General features: G+C 41.0%; 1 protein-coding gene across 1 annotated transcript in view; it reads right to left on the bottom strand.

The window, feature by feature from the left end:
* The window catches only part of UBE2K (ubiquitin conjugating enzyme E2 K), a 39,304-nt gene extending 28,138 nt beyond the window's left edge, over window positions 1-11,166 (bottom strand). Inside the window, exon 1 of the mRNA XM_084204944.1 lies at window positions 10,776-11,166. Coding sequence (XP_084061070.1) covers window positions 10,776-10,838 — 63 coding nt within the window. The 5' untranslated portion in view covers window positions 10,839-11,166. The remainder of the gene's footprint in view (window positions 1-10,775) is intronic.
* Window positions 11,167-12,551: the final 1,385 nt, after the last annotated feature.

The raw sequence follows: 12,551 nt of genomic DNA, 5'->3' as shown, positions 1-12,551 counted from the left end.
TTACCAATTCTTTGCAAATCCATGGATAAATATTCAAAGGAATTTTGCTTTGCAATATTTATCTTGTTATTTTCTTATACTCTTTTGCTAAGGTACTATTCTGAACTTAGTCCAAATGGTTCAGGTCTCCCTCCTTCACTGACATGCCAGAAAGGAAGATTCCTAATAAAGGCTTGTGTCTTCAGCTTCTCTCTAAGAAGTCAATACCAGACTCTCATCTCCCTCCTTTTCAAATTAACACTCTCCTTTCTTAACCCTCTTGCTACCCCAGAGCAGGCCAGAGTAACTGCATCCACTCAGTTCCCTGTTTCACAAGAAATGGGAAAACATAAAAAAGGGAGGAGGTGTCACTCAACTAGAAAGTAAAGTGCAGTGCACTGTCATGCAGCAAAACGGCAAATTCAACTTACCAAAAAAAAAAAGTTTTATAATCCCACTGCCACCCCCTCAAAGAGCTACCAAAGCAAGAGGAAATAGTTCAATACTTCCAAACTATTCCTTCAGACTCACTCCAGCTTAAAAGCCAAAATCAAGTGCATATTCTCAGCCTGTAATTATTAACAGAAGCAGAAATGCCACATAATTACCACAGTGCTATGAAGTACACACGCTGCACTACCAGCTGAGATCAGCATATCGCATCTGCATTCTAGAGCAAGTGCCTGCTGACCTTCAAAGCACAGAGCAACACCAGAGAGAAACAATCCAGCAGCTGGGGCAGGGCAAAGAGAAGAAACACTTCTGTCAAAAGCACATTAAAGAGCAGTTTTCTAGATAAGAAAGGGTCAATACCAAGAAAAACATTTCCTTAAAATACTCCCATGTTCTTTAAACCTATCAATAATTTCAGTCATGAATTTTCACATTCTATTTCACATTTCACAAACTGCACATTCTATTTCATCCCGACATGTTAACATATATTAGGGTTACATTTGTGCTAGTAAAAATGGTGACATTGTTTTTACATACTATTTGTTTCATTCACTGATCAAAATACTATGTTATTAATAAGTAACTTGTATTTTAATGTATCTAAGCAGCTACAAGGGTGAATACTGTGTGAATTCTGTATTACTGGTGATTAGACAGTCTAGAATTTTCATATTTATCACAATATATATTCTTTTCCTGTCAGAACACAAAACATCTCAAATATTAAAACCATCTTCATTTTTCAAGAGTTAGACTTGGAGCACCACAAAGTTTTAGTAGAATTTTTTAAGTTTAAGGTAGGTAAATACCCATTCCTGTAAATGTTTATCTGTTAAAACATCACTCTACCAAAACACTTAAGAGACTGTACTTCCACAGTGCCTTAAACCAGTCTAACAGTGGCCAAGATCCTACTTCCCTTCTGATCGCAGAATTAATGTCAAGGAGGGGACGAGATTTTGTGTAAGCATTCACACAACCGCACAGCAAACATCTGAAATAAGCACATATTAGCAAGACAGTTCTTTCATTTTAACCCAATCCCTGATTTGATTCACCACTGAACACTGCAAGTAAGAGAAGGAGCACATAAGCAGGAAGAAGAGATGAGTCTGGAAGAGGAATGTGACACTGCTTCCTGGAACTGCCTTAGGACTAGTTAAAAGAATTCTGAAACTTCAGCTCTAGTCTGTTTAAACTATTTCTGACTAAACCATTGCATCAGTCAGGGAGACCAGAGGTGTAACTGACACAGCTCTTCTGGCATAAGCCCCAAGTGCAGTTACACAGTCACTGCTTGTCTCACTAAGGGACAGTGTGGTTAAACTGGTAAAGCTGTGCCATGAAAGGCGTGTACATAACTGCACACGTACTCTCCTGTACTCCTCTAAGGGCCCCTGCACAAGCTGTGTGGAGCTATGCAAGACGTCAGAGCATAAACTGTGTGCAAGAGTTACCCAAACATGATCTGAGCCTACTAAGACACTCGACATTAGTGTGGACACAGTGCAAAGGACTCCTGCTCCCTTCAGAAAAGTAAGGTGGGAAAGAAAAGATTCATTTTTCCTATCTTTTTATGCATGGTTCTGTTTTTGATGTAGAACTGAAATACCCTGCAGATAAAGCATGCTTTAATAATCATTTTGAACCATTCTTTGAATTAGCCATTTTATAAACATACAAAACCATTTGATGCAAACTCTGCAGTAAATTCCCTGTATCTACCCTACTTAGGTTAGCAATTCTACATATAAAGGAATCACAGGATTCAGTTCATTTTAAATTGATTATGCTAATTAATTCAGTCTCAGAGCTTGAAGACTAGTGAAAATGGCTCAAGAACAGTTTTTCTGTACTAGCTTCCCACACGGACACCCTTATTCCAAAGTGGAAGGGCTTACCTAAACACCATGAAAAGCTCTAAGAGCCTCTAAAGAAAAAACAACACAGCTACCATGATTTCCATTCATGTATGCTATCTTATTCCACCACAGTCTCCAGTACCTTAACACATCCTAACATAGCAAAAACTAAAAATACTTCCTCACAGTTCCTTTTCAGCTAAAAATAAAAAGTAAAATATTTTCAGCTTGAGCTAAAATACCTGTTTAAGTAAAATACTAATGTATTTGTGGGTTTGAGTTTCTTCTTCCCTTCCTGAAACACTCTATAGATGCATTTAGAATCTGAAGGCATGTTACCTTAAACTTGTTTTTTTAAAAGTAACTAGACTTAGTCTTTCATTAGTCTTTCCAATCTGAACTGTTGATCATACTGGCTAATAATGAATAAAAATTATTAAATAATTAACTTCAACTAGTTTCCTATGTCTTTTGTGACAAGGTAGACAGGACAGCCCTTATTAGCCATCCAACAGAAAAATGACACTCAGGATGAGCCCAGCTCTCTCAGATGCTGGCATAGCCAAACTGGAGTTATACAGCAGGCCTGACTTTTACAGTGTCCAATAAAGCATAACAATGAATGAAGCTTCTTCTGCAGCCATTGACATTCACAGCATCTCCCCCCTGTGCAGACACTTGAAAGACAGACAGGAGCAATCCATTACTTTAGCAGAATTCAGTTGCAATATACTAGATTAACAAACACAGATCTGGTACTCAAAGAAAAGTTATTTTTGCTACTCACAGAGATACTTTATTTATGGTGCAGATACTATTTTGTTAAATACTCAGAGCAAGCATATTCAAGTGCTCCCAATTCAAATACTACAAATATTAACACTGATATAATATCAAAGGAAATTTTTGGATAAGTCAAGACTGCAGAAGTGGACTACGTCCAACTCAGAATATTCAGTGATTCTGTGAAACACCCCTAGAGTGCCATATAGAATATTATTTACCAAAATTCCTACTCTTTGCCATAAAATAACTAAATTGATTCCTTTTCTATATCTAAATTGCAGCAATTTTACTTAGCTTGTCAAAGACAAATAGATAGCCTGCATCTCAATGATAAACTTTAACCTAAAGCATTTTCTCAATTTAATACCAGCAGCAATTATTAGTATAAAAGTGATGAAGTATAATAATGACAACAGCCCTTATCAGGATTATGGAATCTAGGAATCTAAAAACCATTTAACAGGTAAATAATTTAAGAACCACTCTAAGTACTTGCACTAGCTTAATGCAAAATAAAGACCACCGGACTGTTAACCGGCACTTTCTTGCAGTTTATACTTATACAAATTTACTATGATAAAATGTTAACTTTATTTAAGTCTCATACTACATAAAGTGAACTAACCTTAGGACTCGTACACTTCCTTTCTATTAAAAGAACTCCTGGAAACAAGCACAGAAGAATGAATGCAAGACTGGAAATGGCAAAGGATTGACTAATTTTTAGCACTGCTTTAGGTCCTCAGAGGGTAGTTATCAGAGGGTACCATCACCACCTACAATCTATCTCCTCATTCTAAACTGACTAATCTACTCCTGTAACCAGGGACTGCTCTCCTTCCTCAGGTTTTTATAATATTACCGAAAATAACTAAATGAGTCTGACTCCAATACAGACTTAAGTTTTTCTGTTTTCCACTTACTCCCAAAATCTTTAGGATTCTGCCAACTGATATGCAGACCACTCACTAGAAATCCGGACCCAACTGGATACACAATAACATTAAAAAAGTCACCAAGTGACACAGTAAAAAGCAATAGATCTAGCCTTCTCCGCACAAATATTCCCAATACCAGTACTTGGCAAACTCATAGATCTGGTCAAATGATCACTGATATTGTATATTTTAAATCACAGAATTAAGTAGTATTCCTAATACTAGTACTGATTAGTATCTACATAATACTTATCCTAAAAGCACACTGGTATTATATTCACAGAACCTGAGAAACAGCTATATGGTTCAGGTAAAGGGGCGTTAACTATAAATAAACCTAATAATTCTGAAATATCATCCCAGATGTGAGAATAACATGCAGTTTTGTCACCACTTATGGACAAACTCATTTGATGACATACAGAACCATTCTCCATTATTTCCCAGTACAAACTAGAAGATATAACCAACACGCCCCAGATAGGATTAAGGAAACCAAAGACGCACAGTAATGGCGTTTCACTATTCTTTTTATGCAGTTGTAGGAAACAGGTCTAAACCTTGTCTTGCCTAAAACTGTAGGCATGGCTAAAAATGCAGCAAACAAAATTATTTTTGGCAATGTGTCAAAGATCTCACAAACAACTATTTTAAAGTTCAGATAATCTTCACATTTCAGAGAAATAAAGCTTAAAGAAGTAGTATAAATCTTGTATTTGTTCTGCTTTCAGGGTTCCAAACCAGAACTTGTTCAACATAAAAACCCTGACAGCACTGCATCTACCAGAAAAACCCAGCCTCCAATTTGTCATAGAATAGTGAAAACTTTTAAATTAAAAAGAAATGCTCTAATTTAAAATTTTTCTATTTGTTTACAGGGAAAGGTTTTACCAGATGTGGCAAAAGAGTTGGAACCCTTTTATGTTTTCTTTGACAAACAGAAGCAGTAATTAGAAACCAAAGTTATACTAGAGGTTTTGTAATCATGCAGGTAGAGACAGCTGGGTGGCTTCTAGTCTCTACCTCCTGCTCAAAGCAGGTCCAATATGAGCAGGTTCCTTAGAATTTGTTGAGTTTTGAACAACTCCAAGCACAGAGATTCTGCAAGCTTGCTGATCACACTACTTAAATGTTTGACTGCTACCATTGTAATTTTTTTCCCCAGTGTCTGGTCAGAATTTCCCATGTTCCAGCTTGTGTCTGCCACCTCTTACCATATTCTCATGCACTTCTGAGGCAAGTCTGGCTCTTCTCAGGAGTCTCTTATTAGGTATTTATAGATAACAGGAAGATGTCCCTCTCAACAGTTCTCTCAACAACATCAACTCTTTCACTGTCTTCTCACACATCTTGTGCTCCAGTCCCTCAACCACCTTGACAATTTTCTGCTCAGTTCATTCGTGTATGTATCTGAACACAGAACACAGCACATGTTCTCTCAAGCACAGAACAGAGGTGAAGAATCACTTCTCACAACTGACTATATTCTTGCTAATGCAATCCAGTATGTGGTTGGACTTCTTTGCCACCATCACGTTCAACTCGCTTTTCACTAGGTCATGAAGTTCTTTTCCTGCTAGACTGCTTCATTTCCAGTCAGTCTCCCGACTGTACGTATGGATGCATGGAGTTACTTCCTCCCAGGTGTAGCACTTGGCACCTACCTTAGCTGAGCTTCAAAAGGTTCCTGCCAGGACATTCATTTCTTCAGCCTACTAATATTCCATTTTGCATAGCAGCCCTAAGCTCCACACACAGTTTTTTAATCATATGCAGGGCTTCTGAGAGACTGGTACCAATATAATAATGACACTTTAAATTTTCTTATGTTTTTTAATCAACTAAGCACACACAAGCTTTTTTCACACAGTTGTCCTGGTTTTGGTCAGAACAGAGTTAATTTTTTTCCTAGTAGCTGATACAGGGCTGGGTTTTGGATTTAGTCTGAGAATAATGTTGATAACACACTGGGTTTTGGATTTAGTCTGAGAATAATGTTGATAACACACTGATGTTGCTGGGTACAGCTTACTCTAAGTCAAGGACTTTATAGTTTCCCATATGCCAGTGAGCACAGGAACAGGAAACCAGGAGGATGCATGGCCAGGACAGCTGAGCCAACTGGCCAAAGGGATGTTCCATCCCATAGAATGTCACACTCAGTATAGACACTGGGGAGATTGGCTGGGAGCTGCTGACTGCTGCTGGGATGGGCTGGGAACAGATGAACAGGTGGTGAGCAATTGCACTAGGCATCCCTTGTCTTCCTCCAGCTTTATTCTTCTCTCTCTTTTTGTAATCTCCCTTTCCATTATTTTTACTATATTTTACTTTATTTAAATTATTAAACTGCTCTTAATTCATGGGTTTCATCTGTTTTCCATTTCTTCCTAGCCCATTGTGGGGAGTGGGGTATCTGATTGAGCAGCTGCACAGTACTTGTTGCCCCCTGAGATTAAACAATGCCAACAATCCCACTGCACTCAATAAACTTCTACTGACTTCAATGTGACTATTCTTACAATTCAGAGGTTAAGCACATGTATCACTACAAAATGGATACTGTTTCAAATATATATGTTGCTGGCTCAGGAACCATACTAAAAGAAATTTCATTCTTATAAATACCTGCATTGCTTCTACATGATAAATAGGAAGAAAAACAAGAATCCTACTAATGTTAAAGTACAATTACAACCAGAAGTTTCCACACTAGTGGATTCAGTATCTAGCAAGACAGCCCAAACATAAACAAACTCAAGCAATGAAGTTTTTAGGAGCCTGAAGATTAAATATCTATGGCTTTTCCAAACAGCAAAAACATTTTCAGAGATGTTACTTAGTATCTTGCTATAGACTGAAATAAATCACAAGATCACTTAAGGCCTACTCACAAGGTCTTTACAAGTCTAAGAAAAGTATGGCAGACTACAGCTATTTTTCCCTTCCCTTTTGCCTGCAAATCACTGAAACACACAGCAGACTCTGAAACAAACACTCATTTCCTTCTTGGAAATCAAGTACTTGAAGTTTTTGTTGTTAACCCACTATCTTTGCTTGAATGCTGTTTTGGGTTCAAGCAAGTTGCAAATTTACACTGCTACTTCAGATATCTGTTCATGAAGATACTCATACTCCATAATTGCAACTGAGTTTAATTTATTCTCAGCTCTACCTGGATTTACCTGCCATAAATGTCTCTTCATATTTGTAAGAGAAGTACACTTCATGGTAGATATACCAGCAAGTCTCTTCTTGTTAGAAGGAAGCTATGTTTCCCAAAGTGTCACATTCAATATCAGGTAAGAGTTTTCACTGCAAAAGGTATCAATTAGTAGAAAACACCTTGCATTTCCACATGATAAAAGAAATTGGATGGCAAATTAAACATTGAATCCTTCACTGCTAGCATAGTCTAATTTCTTCAAAATAAACACTGATGCTTTACTAAATTACAAAAAACAAGTCACACGTAATGTTTAACATATCTGATCACATCTCAGCATCAGTCTTTAAGTGACCACAAGATCTTTCAATATGTTCCTATGCATTATTAAATGCCAGGCAAGTTCTCCCTCTCGTAAGATAACTACTTACAAAAAGAGAGCAGGTAAGGATTTGGCTACCCAATGCAGCATTCCAGTAACTTAATCTAAAAATAACACCAGCTAACCTTCTCTAAAACTTTCTCCTACTTAGTAAAAGCAGGATACTATTCTCCTTCCATCTCTTCATTGGTTTCTCCATCATGCTGCAGCATCATACTTTTGCTCAACATACATTTCGTAGCTTTAGAATTTCCGCCCATAAAACCAACATGAAAACAGATTAATGAAATGACAGAACAAGGAGAGATAAAGTGGAACATCTGATCCCTTGCCTACACATATTTAACCAGTAAAGTTACTACCTAGACTAACTTAACTTTATCTTTGTTACAGATGCACAATACCTCGCCTACCTTTGAACTGTAAAGCTTTCTCCACACACAAAAGTAAGAAATTTAAAAATCATACTTTAGAGAACACTCCTGACAAAGACACTTTAGTTAGTTTTATCTATTTAATTGAAATATTAAGAGATGCAAAGTTACAGGTATCCCTCTTAAATAAACAATACCCTACTTCTTAACATTACTTCTGTAATGTGTGTTTATAACAAAACTACAAATAATAAAGCAAGCAGAGCAGAAACACTTTTCCTCAAGTGTGAAAAGACTTTAAATACTTTTACAAAACCCTCAAGAAGTCCCAGACTCAACTTAGAAATATGGAAGATCCTTCATTTCTTACTTGCAAACCAGACAGCAAGGTAGTATTTCACATTTTAGCTATTTTCCAGAAATTGCATTCAAAGAAAAAGGAAGTGCTAAGTAATATGAAAAGTCTATTTAGTCCTGAGTAGCAAGGATTCATAGATCCTTATCCACAGCAAGGATAAACACACTTTACAGTGTGTTTAGCACTTCCAACACATTCTTCAAATGCAGAAGGAATTAACTGTCATCTAGCTGCTCCCTTTTAAAAACATTTCTGGTTCCACCACTCTATTTCAGCATAAAGGTGAGTAGTGGAAGAAGACAGAACTTCCTATGTACTTTTCTCCCTGTGTGCCTACCCCCTGCCCAGGCAATTGAGCTCCTATTACATCTACAAGGAAAAGAGGAGGGGGGTGCTGCTCTTCAAGTAGTTAAAAGCATTAAATCTGGAATAATTTAAGAACAGATAATGTGAGCCACTTTGCTTTCAGAGAGGGACTTACAAACTTCTAAACAACAAATTTTACATTGCCATTCATTAAATAGATCTTTTTCTTTTTGAAGAAACCACGTTTAATAATAATTTTAGTAAATAGTAAGATAACTCCTTTTTTTTGTTTGTTTTGTGGTATTTAGTTGGACCTTCATTTATCATCCCGCTCCACATTTTCAGACCCAGCGATAATGACACCATAGTTTGACAGCCCTGGAACGTACAAACATTCACAAAAAAACTTTGCTTGCAACTTTGATAATCATTGAGTAATGCTGAAATTTTGCATTCAAAACACAGGAGTCAGTATAGTCTGTAAACAGCAATTTTATACATACTAATATATCATGACACTTATGTAGCTTGCTAATGGCAGAAGAAAAAGAAATATCAAGAGTCTGCTTTATTATGATTTTGAAATTCCAGTAATTGAATTTCATAAGAATTATGACCTTTTTTCTGAATAGCTTTAGGCAGTTCAAAGGCTATCTTAAAATAATATCCAGTTCCAAAATTCTATAACTGTGTCCTAAAGACTAAACAAACAGAAATAATCAAAAACAAGCCCACTAGATAGAACCTTTACAGTAAGAAAATTTACCATTCACCTCCCCAAAACCTATGTAAGTTTTCTTTTTTTTTCTTTACATAAAGCAAAGGGAAAGGGTTTTGAAGCCATTAGAAAGCGCTTCCAAATAGACTTCTTTGTTTCCACAGTATCAGCTGGTTATACAGGGTATGAGGTCTACATTCTCTAGCATTGGTATAAAGGTATCCACCTAGAAATTTCTCTTGGTCTCCATGCAATTCTGTATTTGCTGTGCAATAGCTTGGCAAAATCAGCCTGGGCTCTAAAAGCAGCTGTAAAACAAGGCCCTTACATTTTTCTAGGAGCTAGCTCAAGATGCATAGCAACAATGTTGTTAGCACACAATTTAAAAGTACATCAACTACTGCTACCCTAAACATGTTTTCCTTAAGCCATTAGTACCTTTCAAAAATTATCCTCTCTTTTTTTTTCTCTGTGAATATGTCCAGATTTCTGAAACATCAGCTTCAAGAGTTACATATTCACATTAATATTTCACAAGGATCTAACCTGCAACATCATCCCAAGTAGGACGACAATGACGACACAACCATAAAAACCTATCTGGCTGACGTCCACCAACACAGACACAGACACAGCAAAAGCTGTATTGATGCAAACCTGCAAACACTGCTATATATTCCCCCAAACTGATAAGAACTTCTTTACTGCTGCCCTGAAAGTAGTCAGCCTCTCTTACTGACCACCACATACCTCTGAACATACTGATCAGGAAACGAGGTAACATGACTGAAATGAGTGAGGCTTTAAAAGCATCCTTCTGAAGGTGAGTAAGCCTGCAGTGGGATAAAGGAAGTTCTGTATACAGGGAAGCTAAATGGAGGTTTAACAGCAACCGCTAAAAAACCTCAAACATTAAACCCCTACCCTGCAGCCTCTGGCACTGGCGAGCCAAAGGGGTCAGCTGAAGGGGATGTGTGGGATCACGTACCCCCAGCTCACCCTCCCCAGTCCGCTTCATCCATCCCTCCCGGCTCTCCCGGTGCCGCGCGGGCGGACGCGGGAGGGCGCGTGCCGGGGGTCCCCGCGGAGGCCGGGCCGGCCCCACCCGCCCCGCTCCGTGGCCTCCGGCCTGGCGGCGCTCCCGAGCACCGACCGCCGGGAGCCCTGGCCGGGGGCCGGCCCGCCCAGCCTCTTCGGGCCCTGCCGCCGCGCTTCCTGCGGCCCCCTCCTCCTCCTCCCAACGGCTGGAGGGCCCCGTCTCCCCAGGAATCGCCATTCCCCTCCCAGATGCCGTGGGACGGGCCCACCTCCAGCACGGGGAGGTGGGGCCGAGGGGGGTGCGGGGTCCCCACGAAGGCCGGCGGGGCACCCGCACCGTCCACTGCTGCCCACGCTCACACGGCGGAGGGTGGTGGTGGCGGACGCGCAGGGGAGGGGGAGAGGCTCTGACCTCTTCGCTCTTCAGCACCTCCTTGAACTCCCGCTTGATCCTCTGCACCGCGATGTTGGCCATCTCCGCAGCGGGCACCCCTCGCCCCCTCCGCGCCGGGCCCAGCGAGCTCCGCCGCCGCTCCGCTGGAGAACTCCCGGCCCTACCAAAATGGCGCCCGCGCCGAGCATGCGCGAAAGGGCTGCCGCCGCTCCTCAGGAGGGGCCGCGGGAGCGCGGCCGGAGCGGCACCGGGGCGGCGGTGGGGCCGGGGGGGCCGTGGCTGGACGCTGCCGATGGGGCGGCTGCGGCGAGTGGGCTCTGGGCCGCCTCCTCCCCGCTGACCCCGAAGGAAGGGTGCGCTGCCCACCTGTGGAGGCGCAGGGGTTCGCCCCGCCGGCCGCCCACCCGCCCGTCCCGGGAGACACCTGCCCGAGCCGCTCGCCCTGTCACGGGCCGAGCTGGCCCGTGGCGAAAGCGTGAGGAGGCAGCCCCTCAGGCAGAGCCCCGCCGCGGGCGGGCCTCGGGGCACAGCTGAGGCCGTTGTGTCGTCATGGCTCCCGCCCGGCCCTGCACCGGCAGCGGGGAGAGCCCTGAGGCACCGGGCCGGCGGACGGGTGAAGGTGAAGGAGCACCCTTGGGAGGGCTGGGCCGGGTCCGTGGTAGCGGGAGAAATGTCTGAGGTGTCGCAGAGGAAACAGCTGGCTCAAGGAGCAGCTGGTATGTCTGCTGGTGGAGCCCCCGAGCAAAAAGAACTAGGGGGCTCTCACGTAACTTGAGAATCTGCTCACCCGGGCCCATAACAGCGGTTCTTATCTAATTTTTTCCCCGTTATGCTCGGCAGAGAAAAATGTTATTCCTTACACGTCTCTCCAAGACCTGCTCCTCGTCCTCTTCCCCCCACCCCCTGGAGACCCTGGTGCCTCCTTACACGGGACCAGGAGAACTTGCAGGCCCAGAAACAGGTTACTTAATGGGGACAGTGAAAGGAACTGCTTATTTTCACAGATTCTGCTACTATGTTTTAAAAGTAGAGTAAAGGGCAAAGGTCAGCCCTGTCTAATGGACATTTTATTGCAGAAGCAAAAGTGGGCACCCACGATGCTGCTTCTGTTCTGAAATAAGGAAACAGCAACCATAACTTCTAACTTGAGGTGTATAAAATAAGGTGTGTTATCGAAGAGCGTAGATTTTCAGAGGAGAACATGAGACTGGATTTTGAACTGTTTATTCAGGAACTAGAGGCTTTCAAGACATTGAGGTTTACAGGAACATTTTACAGGGCCCCCTTTTAACAGTGCAGTGCAGGATAACGTACAACACAGACATTTGTCTCAACAAATGTCGACTTCTGGTAGGGCTGTTATCTGCAAGTGCTGTTCATTTACCTCCATTAGTATACATAGCATTTTGACTCTTATATACACTATAAAGAAAATACAGGCAACAAAAAAATCAATATTTTTTTTTTAAATCTGTCAACTATATACACTTGCATGTAGTCCTTTTAATGTATTTACTCTTCCCATGTAGTTTGACTGGAAAAAGTTCATTTTTCTGTAAAAATGTTGCGGCATGGGCATCTGTTCATCAATTTTATTTTTTTTTTTCAGATGAAAACTTTAAAATGTATTATACAATCTAGTTTTTCAGCTGAGGTTTTTAATACCTTTATGAAAAGGACCATTTTGCAGTAGGCCTGGTTTCTTTTAATGACTTAATAGTGTGATCTTGGACCTTCATTTTCAGAATAGTTTAGACATCTGAGTTCCACTGATATGTCTTCAGTTCCTTTTGA

The sequence above is a fragment of the Fringilla coelebs genome, assembly GCF_963513975.1.
Source record: "Fringilla coelebs genome assembly, chromosome: 4".
NCBI classification, from domain to species: domain Eukaryota; kingdom Metazoa; phylum Chordata; class Aves; order Passeriformes; family Fringillidae; genus Fringilla; species Fringilla coelebs.
This window is presented reverse-complemented; position numbering and strand designations above follow the sequence as displayed.